At 50.7% G+C, this 24554-nt stretch overlaps 1 protein-coding gene across 2 annotated transcripts in view; it reads right to left on the bottom strand.

Moving 5' to 3' along the window:
- LOC105700260 (complexin) overlaps positions 1-24554 on the bottom strand; it is a 106611-nt gene that overhangs the window by 15689 nt on the left and 66368 nt on the right. Inside the window, exon 1 of one of the 2 annotated variants that reach the window (XM_012425937.1) lies at positions 15187-15218. The exons of the other annotated variant lie outside the window; for it this stretch is intronic. Coding sequence (XP_012281360.1) covers positions 15187-15199 — 13 coding nt within the window. The 5' untranslated portion in view covers positions 15200-15218. Of the gene's footprint in view, positions 1-15186; positions 15219-24554 lie in introns of those variants that run through there. 2 annotated transcript variants of the gene reach the window in all.

The raw sequence follows: 24554 nt of genomic DNA, 5'->3' as shown, positions 1-24554 counted from the left end.
CGTGGATTATTTGCGGGTAGGAAAATGACTGAAAAGCGCCTTCGGAAAATATTTCCCAAATGGGGGGAGGAGCTTTTCGAGGCTGAAGAAAAAAGGGAAATTTTTAATTAAAGCCGGACAAGCGGGGAATTACTCGCGCGCGAAAATTTCGAGATTGTCGAGGAAGGAGCCGGCGACGAAAGGAAGGGAAAAGAAGGGAGAGGTGTGCAACCCTCTGTGGACCAAGAGGACGTGATTTGGCGGAGCTCAGGGGGTGCAGAGAAATTAATACCGCTCTTGTCTGCGGCCCTCTGGTCGCCATTTTCTCGGTCTTTGTATTTACCCTGGACGTACTCAAACCCAGTTTCCACGAGTACTTTGAAGTCTGAGCCAGGCTAGACCTTCCCGGGTCCTTTCTCATTCCGTGTCCTCTTCCTTACTCTTCTCCTATTTTTTTCCTCCACCCTCTTCCACCCCTCCCTTATCTCGTTTAATTTCCCGCAATTTGTGTCTCCGTGCTTCTACTTTATCGGCGCTGCAGGTCGTCCGCTTCCGAAAAATCACGGAAATTAAACCCTTTGAAAACGACCACCTTTTCGACATTCCAACCTTTTTAAGGAAACCACGATTTTTAGAAAAACTCTCCCTTCTGCCTTGCGATCAACCTGGTTCGTCGCGATACTTTCGCTTTAAAGAATCGGGAAAATTTAAACCGTCCCTCGATGGTACGCCTCGTTTCGAAATTTCAACCCCCCTTCGGTTCTAGGATCCCTATCCGGTCTTTAAGAAAACCCTTTTCTCCCGATTCAATGGGCGCATATTTTGCGATTCCTCGTTTTTCCCCGAGCGAAGCATTAAATGAACCCCCGGGGATGCTGCATCGAGGTCGAGCGAAAGAAAAAGTTGTCCACTCGAGAGAAAGGTGAATGCATCTCGGCATGTAGGCCAAGTGGTATACGCGGAAGGACGGTGGCCATCTTGTTATTATTCCCCTGTGGTAAAACGCGGAAAGTGAACCGAGATTTCAGACATCACCTTGTTTGTACATCGCGAGCATCCTCTCGTCGAGACGAAAAGTTAGGGGATGGTAACGATGACAATTAGAATATTCCCCGTCTCGATATCTCCAGGATTTCGAATTTTATTTCCCAACAAAGGACCTTCCTTTCCGGGTCTCGACGTGCATCCTTGAATTCGTGGGGGTAACAAAAAAAAATAAAATACAGAACATACAGGGGGAGAAGGGGGCGGCGAAAGTGGAGCGTGGAGAAAAATGAGGGACAGGGATGTCCCGAGGATTAATAATCGACTTTGCGAGGGTTCAACCGTCCGGCCGAAAGTCCGCGTTTTTCCGCATTAATTGGCACTAATTGGAATAATCCTCGGAGCGAGGGCGGGGAAATTGCAGGGGGCGACTGGAGACATTCCTACAGGAGGGCGGTCTGCGTTCCGACGTCGACATTTTGCGCCGAAGTTTCCCACTTAGCAATTAGGCTAGGAAATTTCACCGGGGCCCCGGGGCCCCGGGGCTAACGGCCGGAAGTACGACTATTACGGCAACACGCCATAAGAAACCCGGGGGCAAGGAATTACGAGCCGAACCGGGAAGACCAGAAGGAACTATCCATAAATCTACGAGGTTTTCCCGGGATCGTGCGGTAAAAATGGCCGTCTTTTCCTTTTTCCTTATTTCCGCTCCCGGCGCATTTAATAATGGCCGGCGCGGTTGAGATTTTCGGGGGCGGTCGATTCCACCGCTTTGGCCGAGGATTTTCGAAAATGGCAGGTTGACCCGGTCATAACGAAGCCCGTTATCTCTTCGAGGTGGATTTTCACGACGCGACAAGCCATAAGTTTCGGAACGAGGACGATTCAGGGCCCACTTCCGGATCCGTGATCCATAAAGCATGGCGAACCAAGAATCCGGGAACGATTCACGAATCTCGGGGTTTCCCTGGAATGGCATAAACAGGACGATTCCCTTCCCTTTTTATTATCTTTCCTTCCAGCAGGGCCACTTAAAAATGGCGTTCCCAGCGGATCGCTTCGAGATTTCGGGGGGAAGGGCGATCGATTCGGCAGCTTTGGCCGGGGTTTTGGAAAGCGGCGAGTTGGCTCGGCAAAGCGAAGCCCATTATCTCCTAAGGCCGGCTTTTCACGGAGCGACGAGCCGTAAGCTCGGCTCGGAGCGATCACGAGCTCGCGGTGGCGTTTCTGGGTCGACTCCTGGACCCGTGAACCATGCCCGACCATCGGTCTCTGTATCTCCTACGTCCCGTTTCGCTGGTTTTCCGGTTTACCGGTTTACCGGTTTACCGAATGTGCCCCCCGGTTTGCCTTTCCGTGAAAACCCGATCGACGAATCCATCGATTCGCGATCCGCTCGCGGGCTATCTCGCGCGATTCGGGGCCGGTTATCTCCCCGATAGCGGGTAATCGCTTTCGCGCGATTCCCGAAACTGGAGCACGGGGCAGCCGTATCGGTGATCGAGGCGAAGCCGTAATTAACGTTACTCGTGTCAGGGCTGGGTCGGGTCTTGGGGGTGAGCTCGGCGGCGAAAAGATGCACATGCCCGCGTGCGGTTCCCTCGGGATTTCAATGCGAACTCTGGAATAGCTGGACTAATCGGATCCCGCCTGGAAAGCGGGACGTCCGGCCGTGGCTGACCGCACCGTATCTACTTATCGAGTTATAGTTCGACCATTCGCCCGACCGTTCCACCGTCGAGTTCCCCATCCGCTTCTGTCGCCCTATTGTCGAGCCTTGCGCGATCACTTTGCGATTGCCGGTATGTAACAAAATTTTAATGAATTACGTGGGACTTGATAACGTAACGGTCGAAATTAATCTCGCAGCTGCACCGAAGTATCGGGTAGATAATTCACGAGGGCCGTGTTAAGGGTGGAAAAAACGACCGACGCTTTAATACACTTCTCGGTACGTGTAAATCAAATATCGATCCACGGGCCCGGGGAGAAACGGACGACTCATCGTGGGGTGGATACGAAAAATGGTAATTTTATCTCGGAGCATTAATAAAAATGGGTAAGTCATCTCGAGAGAAAGAGTCAGGGCGCCGCGACGAAACGGTAGACGGCGGTCCAGAAGCGGACGCAGCTCCCGGTCTTTTTTTCCCCGGCGTAATTCGTAATCGCCCGCGGCCTCCGCCGTCGTGACTATCGATCTATCGGGAGGATGACAAACGACAAAGCCCGCAGGAGAGGAGGCCTTCCATTGGAAGACAAATGGAAATGTCTGACGCGCGGAGAGCTTTTTTCCCGTGGAAGAGCGAAGGCCGCGATCCGCGGTGCTCGAGATAGCGAAGCTTTCTTCTCATCTCCGTCCCGTCGGTGATAACGGATATTTGCGGCGGATCGGACGGTCCCGCCTCGGAGTCGCGAGGATTAAACGCGAGAATCGGCTCCGCGATATTCATGGGAAAATAGGAAAAATAGGGGAGCCTCGATAAGGGTGGGTTATCGGTAATGACGGAAACGAGCGAAAATATTACCCCTCTCGGGGGATGAAAGCCCGACGGAAGGAGCCCGGCTCGCAACGGCGTTATCGATACTTCGCTCGCGTCCCGAACATGCATCGGACCTGATAAACGATCGGCTGGACCGGACTTCTGTAGCCGCCACTTCGCCATTTATTTCGACCTGTCGGTTCCCGGCGTCGACGGATATATCCAATGATCGTCGAACCCCTTTTTCGCCCTCTGCGAAGACAGACTCCGAGGCATTCTTTTTAGAGGGAACTTTTTCCGGTTTATCGGATAATAAGGGAAGTTAATACGGAGCTTACGTCGCGAGATCCACTTTCCCGGGAACGTCGTGTCGTTTCTAGCCGGATTGCATAACGACTTTGTTTGCGTCGGCCCTGCCGTGCTTCCTCCCTGGTGCCGGCCGCCATTGTGGATTTGATACGACTTTGTTTTCCGCCGACTGGGCGAAACGGCGGAATCTCCCTAAAACCTTCCACCCTAGGCTCGCCTAATTTTCGATATACGCCCCCGACTTCGTATAATCCTCAAATAAATCGTCCATTTCGCCGCGAGTTTACCCGAGTGAATTTACATAATTGCATTTATTGCATCAACGTGGCTACGCGGACGGCAGCCTCGTTATACGACGTGGACGTTGTCAGCCATCCCGCTCGATTGCTCGACCAAATTAATTTTAACTGATATTTTATGCGGTAATTTGTACGCAATTTATTAGAGGTTCGGCCCGCGTCTCCTCGCTGGGCCCGCGATAACGGATGAACCGTACAATTGCGCCATAACGTCCACGCGTTGTCTCTTCACGGTGCTTTATCGTCACCTCGCGGTCACCCACGTAGAGAGGTGGAATGAATTTTGACCGTTGCTTCGTCCAACTATTTATTAAGAATTTATCTCGTCGAAGCGATTCGAATAATCCGTCGACGTCGCTCGTTATCGGCTTCGGGCGCTCTCTTAACCCCGGGCCGGAAACTTTCCGGGGATGCGTCGAGATTTCGGGGAGGAAACTCGCGAGCGGCACGCCGGGAAACGAGGAGATAGAACGAGGCAAATTACCGAACGAACGAACCCCTCATGGCAGCTAGTCACGAAACAGGGGTGGGATCAACTTTCGGGGGTGGCTCGCGCCACTCGCGGTAAATAGACGCAGAATGGAATGCTAATGGCGGTACCACCGATAGTTGCGCGCCTCCAGGCAGTACGCTTCCGACTAATTGTAATTTCGTCTTACGTCCTCTGATTCGTGGACTCCGAATCTCGAAATTGAGGGACGGTAATCTTACAAGTATTTACATTTTGCAGTTAATAGGAATGAAAAATATCAAATGTTAAGTATACTCCACATTTTTTCCTCCGATTTTATCCCCTCAAAAGAGGAGCTCCGTTGTCGGACGGTGCATTCGTAATCGCCGAAGTGCATTCGTTGCATCGAGCTCTCCGCGATCGTGGAACTTCCGCGGAACGAAGTGCACTCGGTATCGAGTTTCCCGTGGAGGATGCACCAGGAAATGCAAGTACATCTCGATTCGAGTACGGCAGTGTGTGGCCCGATACGGACCGAACTTTCCGCCAGGCGTAATTACTTTCCTTCCAGAAATAAACGTTTTTCAACTCCGAGCTCTGCCAATTAGCCGAATGTTTATTAAAAAACAAACTCTCGCATTGCGAATTCCTGACAAGGGGTCGATACTTTCGGAGCATCGGCTTCGCTGCCCTCGACCATGTTGTAGGAAAATTAATGAAACTTTGGAGACGATGGGAACTTTTTGTTAAGAAATAAATTAAACATTGTAATAAATTAAAGAGAAACAGAAGAGAGTATTAACAAAGGATGGAATAATTTTTATGACGAGCTGCATGCAGGACGCAGGTTAGGAAGGGGTGAAAAATAAACGGTTACGGAATTTTCCGCAAGCTTTGCGAATTCGAGCCGCACGCCGGCCTTTCAGATTTCCACGTTTTACAGAGAGCGATTTTTCTCTCCTTCCGCTTCGCTCGTTTTTCTGGTCCCAGAGGAGCAGGAGGAGGCAGATTCGGGAAAGATATTCTTTTTGAGCTAACATATGTTCCGGCGGCACGATGTTATCGCGTTTGCATTTTCGGCGGCCCCGGGCTGAGCTTTTTTTTGCATCCCCGAGTTTTTGCTCCGAGATCTTCCAAAGGAAAATATTATCCGGAGAGGAAAGCTGCATTAAAATCCGAATGCATTACCGCCGATATGCAGCTGAATTCTTTGCTCGTTCCGGCCAAAAGGTGCGTTCCACTTTTGAGGAGAAACTCCGATCGACTCGCTCCTTTGAATTCAGAAATTCGAAAAATCCATCCTGCGTTATTTGCCGCGTTTATTTCGCATGCTCTCTGTGCGGACGCGTTTCATTTCGAAACTTCCCCAAAGCTCGGGGATCCCGTTTAACTTACTCGATAGTAAATAAATAACGCCGTATTAAAATTTCGGCACAAATATTGGGGAACGGTGATGGACGCCCTTTTGATTTTGCCTTGTTTTTCGACTCGCTTTCGATTCGCCGCAAGGAACCGATCGATGTTTCGTTTCGAATAAAATTTGAAGCGCAAAAATGAGTCCTTTCAAATTTTCACCATTCCGGACGAAATTTCCATTCATCATACCGGAACCGATTGAACGTGAACGGATACTTTTGTGTGCAGTTGTTCGCGATCGATTGTTAACTAAAATTGGGTCATCTGGGAGCAGAAGTCCTTTGTTCGAAACGGCGCTTAGTTTCCGCGAAAACGTCGAATTTCGACGAAATTCGGCTCTCCAAAAAGAGAGCGACGACGCTCTCGCGGATTTTGTTCCCCAAATTAATGCCCCGCTGGCCGGAAATTGTTAATTCGCGACGGTGACGTGCAAAAATGCAATTTCGCCTCTTTTATTAGCGTCCTGTATAGATGATGGAAACGTCCCCTGTGTCACAGAGGGTGTAAGATAATACAGGGAGATACGTCCCTCTTCATTTTTTTTTTCGTTATTAAATTTTCCAAGTTTTTCCCACTCGATGCGTCCGAATTCCGAACTCGGTTTAGAAGGACTCTTTTCATTTACTTAACAGGACGAAATTGCGGCTCGAAAATTTCCCTCTCCCGTCGAAACGTTAATTCCAATTCTTGTTTATCCCGTGGATATTGGAGCGGAAGAGGACGAATTGGCGGAGAATATTCCCGGGTAGCCCGCTCGGGGACAAGAAACAAGCGCAATTTTTGGCACTCCTTTTTTCAGGTCCCTCGTGCATAAAACATGCGACACTTGTCGGATGTTGATACGAGCAAAAATGGAGCGCGGATGGCTCGTAAAAAGGAGCTCTTCCGCGACTCTCGCGTTTCTTCGCCCTCGAAACTTTCCAAACGATCAGTTTTTCCACACTTTCCCTCTAATAACCCGCGGGAACCATCAATTCCGCTAATTAGCTCGTGCCCAGGGGGGCCTAAATCATTTTCCCAGCGAGACAGATGTCGCGTTTAATTGGCTTTTTCGAAATTTTCGTGCAGCTGTGCACTGCGCAATTAAAAGAATTGCCAAATTCCTGAATTAATTTTTTTCGAGAATTCGTCTCTTGTTCTTAAATTTGTGCGAAGTTTCGAAATGGAGAAAAAAATACAGAAAACACTGCAAATCACTTGGAACGATGCAGGAGAAAAATTTTCAGGGAGAATCGTCAATCCCGTGGACCCAACCGAGGCGAAATCCCTCCTCGCTTAGATATTGGCCGAGGCGACACGTCGACGATAAATTCCGGCGAAAAAGGCGGCGTCCTCGAGGAAAACTTTCACCCTCCTCGGGTCCACCCCTCGAGTATACGAATTGTGATAAGTTGGCCATTTAGGAGGGTCGGGAGAGTTTCGGGGTAGCCGGTCCGAGGGTTGGCGTAGGTTGGTGGTTGATTTGGCGAGCCCACCCCCTGCGACCCTAATTCTGTCGTTCGTCCAGAAACGACCCCTTTACTCTTTTTCTCCGGTACCGGATCTTTTTCCACGATGGGGAAATTATGAACAAACCATGCCCGAGATTTTATCCCGGGCGACCGGGGGTGGTTTATTGTCTCGTGGGAGGGAGTGGCAGGCATCGTTCGGGCACGGAAAATTTGCCAAAACCTGCGCCACCCTCCGCTCTCGGAGGTAATCCTGTCACGGTATTTCATTCGAGAATCCCCGTAAAGACATCGGGGTGACATCGGTCCCGGTATCAGCTTCGAAACCCCCGACATCGGAGTCTCCACCTGCGAATTTATCCACCCCCGCAGGTGTCGGAATCGTATCGCGTAAAACGGTTCGCTCTCGATTTTATTCCGCTCCCTCTCCCCTTGCGGAATTAATAGTTATCCGACGAACTCGGCCACGGAGCAAACAACTTCGACGTGACTCCGCTGCCAATAGTTCCCTTTCTCGCTTCGATTCAGGATAAAACACCGTGCTCCTGTACACCCCCCGGGGATGGGGGTGGAGAAAGGGCCGCACGCAATTCAGCCAACGAGGAGAACGACGAGGATCGATCGCTTTCGTTCGTGAGGTCGCGATCGCGTGAGCTTTGACTCGATCATCTCGGGCAATTATTACCCCCGAAATGCAGGGTGCACCGGGAGTGGGGGTGGTCTCTTGAATTTTGCACTCGCGTGGGTGTACGGATTCTATGAAAAAAAATGGTATCGATATCCCAGGGAGGAGGGACGAGGAAAGAAATTGATGCAGAAATTGCATCAATTTTGCTCGTCGCGGGGGGTCATCGGAACATCTTGGGGAGCACCCCGAAGACCAGCCGGGGGGCGTTCGTTAACGGCTGATGAAACGGCCCTCGAGAGGAGCGCGGAGGGCCCGAAAGTGTTTGCGAATCCCCTCAAAGAGAGAAACGGGTCACGGGGCGGACTCGGCCGCACTCGAGCTCCTCGTCGGACATTAACGACCTTCGTTTTTAAAGCTCGCGAGGCCAGAAGTAGGCCAGCTTCGTGCACGTAAAGAGCCCCGTCAACCCCGGGCCGGCTCCGATCGACGCCCAGTCATGGGAAACCTCTGCAATCCGGTCGACCACGTGACTTTGACAGCTCATGTGTGATCAGCCGATCGATCGCTTCGGAAGCCTCACCGAACTCGGAGCTTTTTGGCCGCGGTGCTTTTTTCTCCCACTCCCCTGTCCCGGAGACTTTTCCAGTTATTTGCCGTGAAAAAGTCGGGAAAGTGAAATTTTCAAGTTAAAGAAAATTGCTATTATTAAATATCATCGGACCGCGACATAAGAAGTTTCGCTTCGAGTATATTTTTCTAAAATTGTTTCAATCGACACCCAGGTCCTTGTCAATCGAAAAGAGGGACCTCCTTCTCCTCTCTCTCTCTCTCCTATCTAGAGACGCTCTCGACCTCGTTCCAATTAAACGTCGAGGGAAAACGTCGCTTTCGGGGTCCTCGACTTTTCGAAAGCTCTCCAGGAGGTGGCGGAGGACGAGGAGGGGGTAACGAGAGCACGCAACGAGGGGAAATTCGCTCGGATGTTTCTTGCCTCATAGATGTTGATAATTAACTCGCGTTGTATCTGCCGGGGAATTAATTCCGTGGGATCGTGTCGATTATGCAGGCGAGGGTGCATCTGCGTATTAATAACGGGTCAAACGTAACGAGCTACGCCGGGAGAGGTCGGTCTCGTTTTCCGAAATGCCGGGGAATTCGGGCGGAAATTTTCCGCGGGAAATTTACGGAATCCTTTTTAAGAAATTTTGCTCGCCAGAAAGCGCGATTACTCCGTGGAAATTCTCCATTGCGCCTCGCGATGTTCCGCTCGGCCCGACGAGTGCATCGAGCGAGTGCATCCGACTTGCGCACAATGGGAACGCAGCGGCTGGCTAATTAATTATATCCGTTCTCGTTTTCCGAATTTCCTGAAACGGCGGGATATCGGTGCGTCCATTTTTCTGGGGAATTCCGGCCCCACCCGCGACGACAAGAAATTGGAAAATTGGAAAATTTCGAGAAATTTGCCGAAACCCTTCGACCTATCTCCCGCGACTGCGTCGACCGAGGGCATCTCTCGCCCGAGTACGCACCGGGTTTGCGGACATCGAGATCGGCGGTTAATTAATTGCACATCCGTCGTTTCCCGTGTCCTAGGACCGCACTATCGATAATTAATCATTGTTATTGCCGGAATCGAATTAATTTCGACGGTCAATCGGCGATGCATCGGTGCAGCAATGCGTCCGGTTCGCTCGGGGATTTTTCCCCTCGCGCGTGTCGTCGATTAATTGGTGATTCTCCACAGATGGGGAGAGCCTGCGAAACTGCAGGTCGGGATTGGAGAGCACTAATTAGTGCACCGCGGTGATTATCACCGGGAGATACCGGGGCATGTCACCCCTGGATTATCAGGCTAGATTTTTCCGCCCACCCTTGACCGCGCGGCGTTATCAGCAGCGGGCCGATAAGCCGAAAATCGACCGCCGTCGCGGTCGAAGGGACGAAGGGGTGAACGGGAATTTGCGTTTCCGGGCAAAGTCGAGGGCCATTAGGGGAGTGTTAATAATATCGGTGACGCGGCAAAGTCAAATCCCGCTCCCTGGACCCGCGGATTTTCGACCGATTTCAAGCATCACCCCCTCGACCCAGATCGCGCCCCAATTTATCGGAGGCACCCTCGACTCGGTGGAATCGAAGGGTGCTTCAATTTTCCCTCCGCAAATCATTCGTTATCCGCAGGATATTCATGACCGTGAATTTGCGCACGGTACTCTTTTTTTCCCGATGGAGTTATTTATAGGCATTCGGAGGGCATACCGTGGCAATTGTCATAAAATGGAAATGAGACCGTGTAAAGCGCGGGGGGTGCACCCCGCGAAATACGTTTAGCGAGGATCCGGCGATAATCATAAAATGCAAATAGGGACACGTGTACAGGAAGACAATACTTTCCGAAATCCGCTCCCTGGCTCGGCCTCCGTTGTCCCCCGAATTTACCTCGTTCGTTGAGTGGCGTCGAACCCTTCCTCCCTCTGAACCAGGAGTTGGAATTAAATCCCTAGTTTTTATTTAATTTCGTTAACCCCTGCAACGGTGCGCAAAAGACTCCGCGGTGGGTGGAGGTGGCAAAGCCGATTTCGCGGATGTCGAAGATCGAGTATGTATCGAAAGCATGTAAAACGTGTACATCTGGTTATGTAAAAGGGGGTGAGAACGGTGAAAAGAGCGAGAGAGGGTGTCGGGGTGTCGTGGAACGTGACTTCGTCGAACGAGCAAAAAGGAAACGTCGTACTCAGCGCTTTTCTTTTCCCACCCCTTTCGTCCCTGCGCGACGCCACCCGGGGGTGATATTTTTTACCCCCGAAAGATTCTCACGCCTCGTTTAACGCATCCGCACTCGGTGCAGCGGGGCCACTCGGGGCCATTTCCATAACGCGGAATTCCTCCATTTCCCTCGTCCCTATCTACGTCCCTGTTCATGATAAGCGATACCTCCTTACGTTTCACCCCCTTCCTTTTTTTCCAAAACATTTCCCATGACTTCCACCATACGTCGGCAGATTTTCTTCGATGTCTCACTTTATTCTTGCGATATGCGAGAAAAAAAAAACATTCTTCCTTCTTTTTTTTGACATCACCTTCGAGGACGGCGGAACCCTCTCGAGATGAATTTCGCAAGGGACGCCCGCGGAAGGAGGTACGAGCGCGGAGGGGAACAGGGAAGACGGATGAAACGGAGGAGGAGGATCGCAGTTTTGAGAGATGTGAATTATAGGTTATACCGAGAATGTCAGACCGCGGAGGACGTATGTCCCTGATCGGGATGTGCTCCGTGCGCGGAATAGATATCCCCTCCCTTCGCTCCCTGTCAGCGGGTTATTTACGAGTAGCTGTAATATATTGATTTGCTCTCGCAAAATGAATATCTGCCGCGTGCGCACTCGTGGGAGGAGTAGTCAATAAATCCATAAATATAATACATTTCCGGTAGACACCCTCCCCTCGCCCCTTCTGACCACGCAGATGAGGACGCGATGAGATATCCCCGTTTAATTAATTATAACTGCTAATTATTCAATTCTCGTATTTTCGTCGTTCATCCCGAATCCACTATTCGTCTACCTGTTTAGAACGGTGATATATTGAAAATTTATTTAAACCCATCGATGGAATATTTAAAATCCAGGAAATCTCGATACACTATGAGATCCGGATAAGGACGCGCTCCGTTATCGGCACGGATAACGCGTTGATATATTTCTGATAACGTTTCGCGTGGCTTTCGCACCTAGTATCGGTATCGCGAATTCGATTTGGAGATTATGAAAGGTATTTCGCGACTCGGTCCCTTCATCTCGGGTCCGGGCAACATCCGATTGATCGGCTATCGGACGCTGGCCGAAGCCGGAACAATCGGCAGAAACGCGATTGCGTAAACAAGGGAATTCGGGCGTGTATAACAGACGATACAAAGAGACCCGACCCACGCCAGCCGGGAATGATTTAGCGGGGCAAAGCAAACGAAACGTCGGCAGACAGCCGGTGGGGTGGAGCCCATTGTTGATCGCAATAACCTCGGATCAAATTGGACAGTCGATTGCAAACGCATATCCAAAATGCACCCGACGAACCCCTCTTCTTTCAGACCGTGCCCGACTTTTTGATCCGTCGAGTCCGTCACCGAGTTTTCACTTTTTTCCCTGCATTCGTCGAAATTCTAAATTGGAAGGTGGCAAACGTAGAGACGAAAGGAAAACAGACGGAATCTTATTTCCGACCTCCGCGGGTACCTACCCTTCGAAAGTGGCAAACGAACCGCGTACGGCGCAGCCCCACTCCCTAGGGATGCGGGGTGCATTCTGCACCTGCAACTGCCCCGTTTTGTCTGAGGTATGACGAGCGCGTTGAAAGCGGTCGCGGGTGCATGAAGTTCCTCGCATTTTTCAGCGGCGGCCTCGGGGAAAAGTTTAAAGGGCGGCCTCAGGGGGTGGAATGCACCCCTCGGTGCATTCTCGGCCCGGACAAAGAGGGACACCCCGCGGCGCTTCTTCGGGGCTCCTCGGCCAATGGCAACCCCTGCACGTGCATGCATCCTACGTGCAGGGTGCGCATCCCTCCGCTAACAACGTACTTCATGTTTGACCGTACCACCTCCCGCGGTTTGTTTGCGGCCCCTTCGTGCTCCGCGAGCTCATTTCAACCCCTCGTAATTCGCGTAATTCCACCCCGGCGTGATTTTAATAACGAGATAATTCGCGTCCTCTGTTATCCGTTTCCATTTTGTTGGGATTTAAAATTTATTTTCTCTTTTCAGAGCGTTTTTTGAGAATCTATCGCGACATGGGTGGATTCGCCGCGTCCGATCGGATCAAACTTCCTTCGGACTCCCGAAGGAACCGGAGAACGGCGGAAAGGAGATCAACGGGATTTGGCCCACTCCTAGGAAAACGGAACCAGAACCACGGACTGCTCAGGTGTGTATTTTCTTACGGGATTACCCTTCAACCCCTTCGGCTACAAAAATGGATTTCGAGTGCCCTCCTCTTTGGAGACCCTCGGTGACTCCGCGGCTGGGTTTATTCTCTTTTTTTCTGGATTCACAGGGGTGGGTTTTATTTTGGGTTCTGGCTCGTAGGAGGAAAGCAGATTCGAGGGCGGGGAGGAGGTGGAGGAAGGGTTAAGAAAGGAGGTTAAGATCAAAGGAGAGGAGACGCTCGACTTGAGCCAGAAAAGAAGTGGGGGTTGCGGGTCATGTCCCGGGGGGTTCGGGGTGCGGACTGGTCCAGGTGGAGACAAATTGAAACGCGATTTCCTCTCGGCCCCGATGGCATGGGTTAAATATTCAAAGGCTTTTAAAAACCGCCTGATTCGCTGCTGCAACCTCCCCGCGAGGGGTTGTTTATGGCGGGGGGAGTATCGAACGTTTATACGTTTTATGTGATCAATGGCGATCGGACTTGTCGTTTAGACCGTAGTAAATTTTCGCCCGACGGACTGGACTGATCGATAGTTTCCGTCGGAGCGACGAATGACGGACCTTTTACATCGGAAGGGGCGAACTCCTCCTTCTGGCACCTGGCGGAACGATGACGGTTCACCGAATACATTCGTAAAAATATTCCTCAATTATTTTCGGCCTCGAAACCGACTTGAAATTATTTATAAATATTTTTAAGGGAGGTCGAGGTTCTTTCTTCGACCGAATCAACAGGTTCCTCGAGAAGGTTTAACGCGCAGGTCGCGAAATGGAGAACACTTTGGCGATCTAATGTCATGGATTTGCCCGATCAAGTCCGATCATCCACTGATTCGTTTTACGCGTCACCCTCGTCACAAGAGGCACTGATTGCCCGCGATTAAGAGAGGCACGATTCGGTGCATCGTCTGCATTAACGATCCCCTGCACCGACTGCACCTCGTGATCGGCGGAATTTGCAACATTGGGCGAATTTAACGAGCCCCTGTCAAGGATCATTAAACTCACGGACTGGAAATTCAACAATCATTCGATAATAATTTCCGAACTTATGCAAGCGATTAAATAAATGTTCAAGAAGCCTCTCGAATCGTTGGGACAATATTAGCCGATCGAAATTGAATTTTCAATAAATTTTCGCGCAGCCCCGGGCGAAATGCAGTTCCGCGCGTATCGCCGGCCAATCACCGGGCGGGCGCTTAACGAACGCGTTATCAGGCCGAATTATGAGCCAAATTAATTTCCCCGAGGTATCGCGGATGTCCATTTGTTGTTTCAATTAAGTCTGGGCGTAGTCGAAATTCGGAATCCGCGAAAATCCGTCCATGAATAGGTGAGCGTCCCGGCGAATCGCGAGTCACGAATCGAGGGACGATCGCGAATCGATAACGCGATATCGCGGTTATCGGATAATCGATGCCGATCATTTGCATACGTCCTGGCTCGTCTCGTTACGGATTCCGTAGGCGGGGATTTGAGAGTGTCCCGCGTTATCAAATCCCGCCTCCTCGGTCCCCTCGCCCCCTTGGCGGCCCTGATAAATCTCCCGTCTTCGTCTTAGCTCGGGAGGCTGCGACTCGATTGAAAATATCCGAGGATTTCCGGAAGCCTGGGTATCCGACTCGAGAGGTATGTCGCCGACAATTGCGTTCTCGGTGGGGTAGTTACGTGTAACGGTAATGTATACCCCCCATTGTGCCGGAATTTTCCTCGATATCGAATCGCCGCGGATTTCCGGATTTTCCGGGTTTTTGATATCCTTGAAATTGATTTTTGGAAAACCAATCGCGATATCAAATTACGCGCTGCAATGGTATCCGTAATTATAATCGCGTTTATCAGCATTGTTCCGTTTCTCCCGAATGGACCGATATTTTTATTAAAATCTCGATAAGAGACGGCGACATAAACGTCCTCTATTTTAATTTCGGTTTTCCCGGATATTTCGAAATTTGTCAACCTCTTGCAGCCACTTCACAGCTCTCCATTTCTCGTCACCGAAATTACATCTCGACCTGGCATAGGAATAAATCATAACATTCCGGGTGAAAATCGCGCGATAACGAGCAAACGATGACTTTGGAATATTCGCGATTACTCCAGTATCCCAACGTGAGCGTAAACGTATGTACCTCGATTTGTTTCCGTTTAATTCAATTCGCACGGCACTACCCCGCGGTTTTTTTTTGTATAAATGCGAAAATCGCGGAGTCGGTACGTTGGCAGCAGGTTAAAATACAGGTTAAGTGCATGCGTCGTTTACGGACATACCCAGTATGTCCATGGCGTCCCGTGCCTGCGCTCTTCACGGTGGCGACAGTAGTACTGGCGGCGCATCGGTCAGACGCGAAACTACCCCCAGCTCTTCCAGCTACCCCAGCTACCCCAGCTACCCCGCACTATCCCGCACTATCCCCCACCCTGGTCGTGGGCGGGATCTGGAGGTGGAGGGGACCGGGGGCGGTATCCCGAAGGTGGGGCGGAAAAATGCGAGAACCGCCACCCCCGAGACACCCTGTGCTCCTTACATATTTTAAGGACGTCCCCGGAAAATTCTACCCTTTCGCCGCTTTTTGCGGACCCCCCTTGCTCGAGAACTGGGGTGGTTTACCCCCGAAATTATTGGGTCTTCCCCTGTATTTTTGGAAATTGGTGCTCCCTAGGGGTAGTTTCTTCCCCGAAATCATTCCCTCTTGATTCCAGAAGTCTCGGCGCAGGTTAATTTGCGAAGTCCTTTCCCGCATCAATCACCACCCCCACGATCCAGGGCCCACCCTCGGCGACTCGTTAAATATTTATTCCGCCCTCGACCGGGAACTGCAACCATCCCGCGTCTCGTCCGGGAAGCGCAGGGGATGATTCGGGAGACACTCGGGAACCGCCCCACTCTTTCGCCCCTTTCTTTCCCACCCCATCGTTTACTTCGACTCGTTCCATTAAAGTACCGACATTTAACTGGAATTATTTTATAGCGTTCCGCGTAATGCAGGGGACCTTGACGTTACAAGAGGTGGTTCTTTTTTGTAACAGATTATGGTGGAGAACGAAATTGAGAATTGCGAGAAACGTTCTCGAGAGTCGTGAGAATTTTTCCACCCTGGCAAGGACTCGCAGGGCACCGGACCAAGGGGGGCAAACCGACCGGCTATCTGCTTGATAAATACGCGCCCCCGTTGAATAATGCAGGGGTTCGTTCCGACACTTGCGGGCGAACAAGTATAACCCAACACCCACTCCCTGTATATACGTTCGTAAATGTCCCGCGATACTGATTCAGCTAACCCCCCCTGCTCCCTAACCCCCAGAACCCCTCGCCGCCGCCATTTCGCTGGAAAACCTCTTCCAGGAATTTCAAAATTTCTGCTTAATAATTAAAACGCGTTCCCGCAGCAGGAACCATCACTTTCCAGACTCTGAAAACTCTTGAGGATGTAAGCAAAAATTTCGGAGTATTTCGAGCGACTCTTTAAATCGGAAAAAAAATGTAGGGTAAGGTTTCCACTTTTGTTGGCTTCAAAATTTGCTCTGAAAAATTCCTGGTGTTTTTCTGGAACGATCGAAGTTCATTTTTGAATCAGGGATGTGTCTTGAGTATCGTTTTTTGGGGGTTAGCTTCCAGGAAATTTATGATGAATTTGAGGGAGGGAGTTCGTGCCTCTCTTTAGGGTAAACATGACGGCGTTGATGTCGACGAAGCGGTATCCACTTCGACGCAAAGTTCGTTCCCTGCAGGAGCAACTTGTACAGACTTTCTAGGGCGGATCATGCCCGGACTAATCCACTTCGATTAATTCATCTCCGAGTCTTGGAGTCTTAGCCGGGTCTACACGGTTTCTGAGGAAACTGCGCGTGTACCATATAACTGCATTAAATCGCATCCCCCTCCCCTTCCCCATTCGTACCGAAGCAAAGGAAAGGGTATCGAGACATCGCAATAAATCTCAGCCGGATGTATGAAACGTTCATAAGGGTGTAAGTACACAGAGAGGCAGGAAGTCGGAGGAAGGCAGGAGCTCGAACGATCGTTTTACGGTCTTATCCATTTTTTACGACTTCCGGGCCTCGTGCGTCTTCAACGCGGATCTTCGAAGTGGAATCGATAAGTTTTAAAAACCTAAAGGAAAAAATCCCTTTCGGTACTTTGATTTTTCGACTTCGGAAAAAAAAATATCCGAAAGCGGCAAGTCGGCCTGTCCGTTTTGAAAAGATTTTTCTGTGATTTGAAAAGTTGATTTTCCTTTTCGGAGATAAAATTCGCAACTTCGGGTTCTTCGTCCCCTCGACAGCGGGAGAGAACGGGGTTCGAAAACAATACGTCGACCTAACCTACAAAAAGTTTCTTCCCCCGATTTGAAAAGTCGAAACGGAGTCGGAGGAACGAAACTTGGACGTCGCAAAAATCGGGAAAAAATGAAATAAGGGAAGTTGGGGAAACGGAATGGGAAAATCTGATTTGATTTCACCTCCATTGGGAGAAAGAGAAGACGCACAAGTACTCCGAGTTACGACTTCGCAACAAATCCGGGTCGGATATTCGAGCGCCCCTTAAGAGAGGAGGTGCGCGGGGCCCGGAAGTCGGATCCCGAAGGTGATAGGTCGAACGATGGTTTACGGCTTTACCCTTCCCGAACGACTCCCGGGTCCGGTGTGTAATACATGGACATCTACCAACGGATACCGGCACGGTGAATATATGGTGAATATATCTCGGCATAACGGATACATCCGGCTGGGAGAACACGTAGACCCCTCGTATTAGTTTATCCGCCGCGGGATCGGCCGTCATAAACCTAAGGCGTTCGCTCCTTATTCCGTCCCGGCGATCCATATAAATTTAGGTAAGCACGACGTGCGTACACCTGTCCAACAAATTCTCATATAAACACAAAAAGTCCCAAACCTCATCGAAACCTGAAACTCACCGCAACCACTCGGGAATATTTATTGCGGATGGGCCTGGTCGTTTATAAATATATTATTAAATGAAATATGGGAGCACGCGAAAAGGAACGACTCGAGGGAGGCAAAGACCAGCCTTAAAGCTGTCCATCGGCAGACGGCCAATCATTATTATCCGTCGGTATGCAGACATACCGCCGCGTGCGTCAGGGGGTATGCGAGCCCGCCGAGGGGATGATGGGGTTGGAATATGGCCGGGAATGAGAGGGATGACAAAGGGCGGAGCACTATATTGGCATACCGACGGACGCCGATATGGGAATACTTTAAGGCCAACTTTAGAGTCTCCCCCGACCAGGCCGGGGAATTGAGATCGCTTATTCGACCTCGAGGGTGGCGGGGGTGCGGGGGTGGGCTCTGGAGGGTGCTGCTCTTAATTGCGGAACGCCGTTTTCAATTCCCCTAGACCACTTCCTTTTGCCGATAGCAATGGCCCACTCTCCGAGCGCTCTCCGCCAGCCGGAAAATCCTCCTCGACGGTAAATGCAATTTTATATGAAGAACGCGAAGGGTGGCTTTTCAAGGGACGGAGCTTGTTGCGCGGTTCCTCTCGATCGTGGTCGATAATGAATCTTCGAGAGATCTCGGACCTACGGGTTTGCTCGCAATTCCACCCCGTAAACCTCGTTTCCCCTGTCAGGAATGCGAGCAGTCCGTACGCGTGTATGGGTAGACGGGGAAGTTTTCCGGGAACGAACGCGACGGGGTGGTGGTTTTTGGACTTCGGGTTATTTCGGGGATTCGATGCACCCCCTGCCCCTTTTAGGACCCATTAATATCGGCAAATTAGCGACCGAACGACGATCTAGGGGACTCCGGGGTACAGGGAGGCAAGGCTTAACGCGAACCTACGACGTCGGATAAGACACCCCGCCTTATCGGACGAGGGTGCCTTCTACGAGGATTTATGCCCCCTTATACAATGGAGACCTTAGGAACAGAATTTTATTCACCTCTTAAACGCCCCTACAAACCTCCCTGAGCCCCGCAATTGCCCCGAATCCCTCTGGATTTGCTTCCTTCGGAGCGACGAAAAAAGGAGAATATGCGAAATCGCGCTTCCTTACCTTTTCTATGTACCCTCGAAGTCCGAACACGGATCGTTATTCCAAGTATTTTATTCTTGTCTCGATGGAAGAATCTACCAAGATTTTTTCACGCTTTAATTTAGAATTCGTCTTCTCAAGGAAATTAATTATCCGGTGAATGGGATTAGGAGCGAAAAAAAGCCTTGAAAAAATGAAGCACGATAAATCGCCAAAGCGAGGTTTCGGATTCCAATTTTTATTTTCCTGGATGTTTTCGGGAGGATTATGGTTATCGGAGGAATTTTTTTTTAGAAGTCTTTTCTTCGTCTCTATTCAGAATATACCTTCGGGAGAAAATCAGTTATTCGGAGAATCTCGATTCGAAGGGAAAACGGGAAATTAAATCGAGGGTGTTTAAATGATCGCTCGCTTCCGGGTGGAGGTGCGGTGCACCCAGGGCGTGTGTTCGTGTCCAGGGAAGGGTCCGAAGTTTGCTTTTAATGTCGAGGCATTTCCAGGGGGAAAGTTTCGTCCGAAGTGCTCCGAGGAGAGAAGTGGGAAAGCTTTTCTTCGTAAGCTTCGCGCCCTCGCCGCAGACTTCGAGAAGTCGGCTACCGTGAGTGATTCCTTTAAGGGAACTCGATTGTCCCCCACTAATTGCTGTTGCACTCTTCCCTCTTCGAGATCTCCTAACTTTTTAACGATCGATCCCGAAGCCGACTCTGGACTTCGAGGCACCTCCGATACGAACGGAACGAGGCAAGTCCGTTCGAAAAAAAAAAAAAAATTAACGGCACCGATAAATATTAACGGTTCTCGAAATGTACTGCTTCTGTATTTATCCTCGTTATACAAGGCTCGAAAGTGTACGGAATGATATATAAAAATTAAATTCGCGAAGAAATCTAAAAACCATGGAAATGCCCCGAGCAGGTAAAAGCTGTTGAAATTCGACACGGTTCTTGAAATATTATGCAACACCCGGAAGTTTGCTGGCCTATAAAAAAAAAGTTCGAGGAAACGAGGTGCATTTCCCCCGCGAAATGATGCCCGGGGCATTTCGTAGGTTTCTTTCCGCCGTAAAAAGAAGGCGACGGGAAGGTATGGCGCCATCGCTTCAGGGATGATGTCGTAAAAAATGTGAAATTTGGATGGGCACCCTTCATTCACCGTCGGGAGTTTTTGGGCGGTTGCAAGCCAGTGCCCCATTTTCATTGATGCCTTGAACTTGCCACTCGCCAATCGCGAAATCCCCGAACCAAACTGCACTTGCATTCCGTCACTTCCCCCCACATTATTAATAGTCGAAGCTCGTTCCCCGTTCGCCTTCGAGGGTTTTTCATTTCCTGGCCATAAATCGGCGTCCCGGAGGCAGCTTGAAAGCTTTCGGCGATTCGCAAGTCGAGAGCATCGCGACGTTTTTCCGAAGCGCGAATCGCGTAAGAAGCTCATTCGAGGCCGAAGCTTCGGCTTCAATGGCGGTTTAGGGTCGTATTCCCTTCACGTGCCGATTCCGCTCGGTACATGTAACCGGGTTTTGCCGTAAGTCAACGTTAAACCGGCCTCTTCGGCTTACAATCGAATGTACTTAGGGCCGGCGCCGGAACGGTCGGACCCATAAAGTGTCCGCCCGAAGTGGAATTGTCCGCAGCCCATAAAACGCGCCCGCGGTTTTTCCGCCGGAAGGGTTTCGCATCCCACGGAAAATGCCACCCGTCGATCCCGGGCTCGACGGGAATTTTATACTCCCGGAGGGAAGAGGGAAGAAATTAAAAAACGACTTTCCGATTTTTTGCAATTCTATGGAGAAGAGACGAGTGCCATTGTCGAATTGAGAGGAATTTTTTCTCTTCTAGAAAAACGAAGGAAACATTAGAAACGAATTTTTCGAACATTTCATTTTTGAGGAGAATCTAGCGGCGTTTGTAGAATTTCGGAAATTCGGGATTTGTCAGGAAACCCGATTATGTCAATTGTTTGCGATCGAAGGGCGCGGAGTCGAGGCACGATTAGCCGGGGCGAATACACGGCCGAAACGGGCAAAACGGGTCGCCCTAATTTCGGAAACGGCCGGGCTCAAACACGGCCGCAAACGCCGGAAAACAATGGCTAATTCGGCCATACTTTCCCTCGAATAGGGCGCTCGGAGGCGCGACACGTTCCGTGATTGCCTTTACCGCCGAAATTACAATGGCGTTGACGGGAATCGGGAGCGCATTATGTTACACAGCCGGAGCCGAACCGCGATCGCTCCTCTTCCGAGAGAACTCCCTCTACCCCTGAAAGGACACCCTTTCTGATCTCTAATGAAAAAAAATTGGGTGGTCGAATAAAAAAAGTGCCAAGCTTGCCGGTCAAAGCGAATCGCGAGGTCAAAATTTGCATCGGCCGCGCAAAGTGTTTTTACACTCCGCCGTTAATATCGGGGTGTCGAAAAAGGGGGGAAGGAAAAAAGAGGAAAAGAACTCCCTCCGCGTAAATTCCCTCGACGGATGAATAATGAAATGGCGGTTCTACGATACCTTTGCGGGGTATTTATCGCGACCGTTGGTTCGGCCGTCGGAACGGCAACTCCCGTTCGGGGTGCAAATAAATTTCTGAGTAAACAACGCCCCGTTTTCCGATTCGCGCTTTTAGGGTTGGCATTTGGCTTTATCGAGGTCCTGCGTCCCCGGGCTTCCTTTTTGTCTCCGGAAGAACGATCGAATCCGCGGAATTCCGAAAAGTTCCCGAAAAAGACGGAAACTCTCGTCGCGCCGATAACGACATTAACGCGAATGCGCGAGGACACTTAGAAAAGCGGAGTTCCCACCAAGACGAATAGTTTTCCGCGGTCGGGCTCGTAAATCCTTGAAAATCCGGCCCGATAAGAAATGAACTCGCGGCGAGATATCGGGAAGATCTCGGGCGGATTCCCGAAGGAGTTTCCAAGATTACCAGGAATTTCGAGTATCTACCTCCGGAATGAAAAAAGCCCCGTTAAGAAAATTCACCCTGCCAAGTCCTCCCGATTTTCCGCGAAATTCCTATCCACGATGCATCCGACTGTGCACCGCTGATAAACGCGTATCCAGGGGTGATAACGGCGGCCCTCGCGATTCCCCGATTCCCCGATTCCCCTCGGATTTCCTCGATCCGGTAAATTGACTCGTCTGCGAATTGGATCTCCGTGCGAGGGAAAGAAAAAATAAAGAACCCCGTAACTCGAGATCAGTTTGACCCAGCTAAGGCGGATAGACCGGGCGAAGGGAAATCCGACGATAAAGACTTTGCGGGAATGTAGAGTAACGGGCCAGCGCCCCGACGGAGGGGCAGAAAACGACGGAAGGGGGAGAAATGGAGGACAGGGGAGGCGAAATTGGCCGGTTTCCAACAACGGCACTGCGGATGTCGATGGTGACAGAGCCTGGTGGGGATGCGAGCAACCCCTTGTAAACGTATAGGGGTTTCCGCATACGAAACTGCTGCTTTCGTCCGGCCCGATCGTTAAATCGTTAACCCCGTCCAGGGATGATGGGGTTGCCCCGCTAAACCAGCAGGTTATTCCCCTTCGCGGCACCGGGCACCCTTATCGACTTCAAAGACCCTACGGAAATTAGAAAAAGCACCAGACAAAATTATGGAACCACCCAATGGGGTGATCAACGGGGAAACGCGAACGGAAAGATATTCTCGATAAACCTACGAATGGTTACGGTGGGTTAATAATTCTTTATTATAATCGTTAATTGCTACTTATACTCGCGCGATTTTGTTTTGGTGTCACGTTTCGCGGAGCCAAGGAGCGTGGGCAATTTACGTTTTATCGAGCTCAAGGAAATCGGACGGTTATCGCATTTGCCGTTATCACGGCGACGCAACGTCGGGTCCCTTTCGCGCTCGAGGGCGCGTATACGTAATCCTATCGAGCTTTAACGCATCTCGCTACATTTATTTCCCCTTGGAATCCGACACCCAGGAGTTACGTATTACGTGGTGCGTCGACTCGCGACACGTTTCGTTACGGCACGTCAGGACGTTTTCGTTCACTCCTGCGGAAATGCGATACGCTTACCCCTTCATCCCCCTTCATCCCCGGTCGCGAATCCGTCCCTATAGGTGCGCGACGAGGTATTTGTATATTTTTGTACCCCGACTTTTTCCCCTCCCGGCCCCGGCTTTTATGCACCCCGTTGGTGCACTCTCAATGAACGGCTTTGCCGCCACCCCTTTCATGGGAACCGTTCGAATCGTCCCCATGAAAACGCGAATTCGGGCGAAACGTCGCGATTAAGTGGCGCGTTTTGGGAACGACGATTTACTCGGGCTGGAAATCAAGAACGCTTTCGAACGCTCGCGAGATAGGGAGAAGTCTCCGATGAGGGGTGGCATCATCTCCACTGGAAGGAAATAAGGGGGAACCTCGAAATGAAGTGTCGCGAAGTGGTGCAATTAGGGTGATTTATCTGGGCATTTTTTTTTCGACACTTTTTCGGAAAATGAATGAAAGTTCACCCCTTCGGGGTGCATACTCGAGGAGGGTGGTCAAGGGTGATCATCCGTCAGGAATTAGGGGTTGTCCGAGCAATCTTGCCCGATGGTATATTTTAGGAGGGGCACTCGGATGGAATTACAGGGGTATCGTTTCCATTCGCAACCGAACAGGAACAAGGGGAAACTTCGAAATGAAGTGTCACGAAGTGGCGTAATTAGAGTGATTTATCTTGGAATTTTTTTCAAGACTTTTTGGGAAACGAACGAAAGTTCACCCCCTGGGGGGCGTGGGCACTCGAAGGAGACGGTCAAAGGTGACCGTCCGTCAGGAATTGGGGGTTGCCAGTCCTCGAGGGAATAATTCTCGGACGTCATCTTGCAGGATCAGCTCGGGGAGAGTCCTGCCAAGTCCGCGAGCTCTGGCAATCTCGGCCGATGGAATATTTTACGAGGGGGTGCACTCGGCAGGAATTGCGGGGGTGTCGTTACGAGTCGGTCGGCGTTTCCTTCGGCGACCCGGAAGGAAAGAAGAAGCGGAGCCAATCGAACCGAAGTGTCACGAAGTGGCATAATTGCCCGGCAGAGGGTGACCCGCCTCGGGATTCCTTATGGTTAGGGCCACTCCGCGAAAATTACATCCCCTCTGCGGAAATTGCCCGCGGAAAATCACCCCTACCGCCTTTGACGCGCCGCGCTTCCACGCACTCCCGTTTACTCCAAGTAATTAAACGCTAACGATAAATAAAGAAATGCTTCTTCACCTCGCGTATACGGTCTAAATAAAATTAAACCTCACCGATGGACAAAGAAATAGTAAGAAAATATTTAAAAACGGGAGAAAGATCCCTGGAATGTAGAGAATTCTATGAAAACGTCCACCGATCCGCCATTCCGCGGCGGATCCCCCGTCGATGGAGTGGAGGTACTCGAGGGATTACCTGCCGTCCGGGACGCTAAGTTTCGCTCGTTTCGAGTGCTCTGGGGTGAAAAATTGAAAATCGTGAAATGCTCTTAGAGCCTTCCACCCCCGATTGGTCGCAGTGCACCCCTTAAGTGGGCTCGATCGGCCTCGATCGAAATCGTTCTTAGGGGGTCGTTACGTCCCCGCCCCGTTTCCGCCGATTTTCCACAACTCGCGGACACCCCGGGGGTCGTCCACCCCCGGCTCGACGCTTTGCT

The sequence above is a fragment of the Orussus abietinus genome, unplaced genomic scaffold (genome assembly GCF_000612105.2).
Source record: "Orussus abietinus isolate OABI.00-Male unplaced genomic scaffold, Oabi_2.0 scaffold18, whole genome shotgun sequence".
In the NCBI taxonomy this organism is placed as follows: Eukaryota; Metazoa; Arthropoda; class Insecta; order Hymenoptera; family Orussidae; genus Orussus; species Orussus abietinus.
Note: the sequence above shows the minus strand (reverse complement) of the source record. Positions and strands in the feature narration are given on the sequence as shown.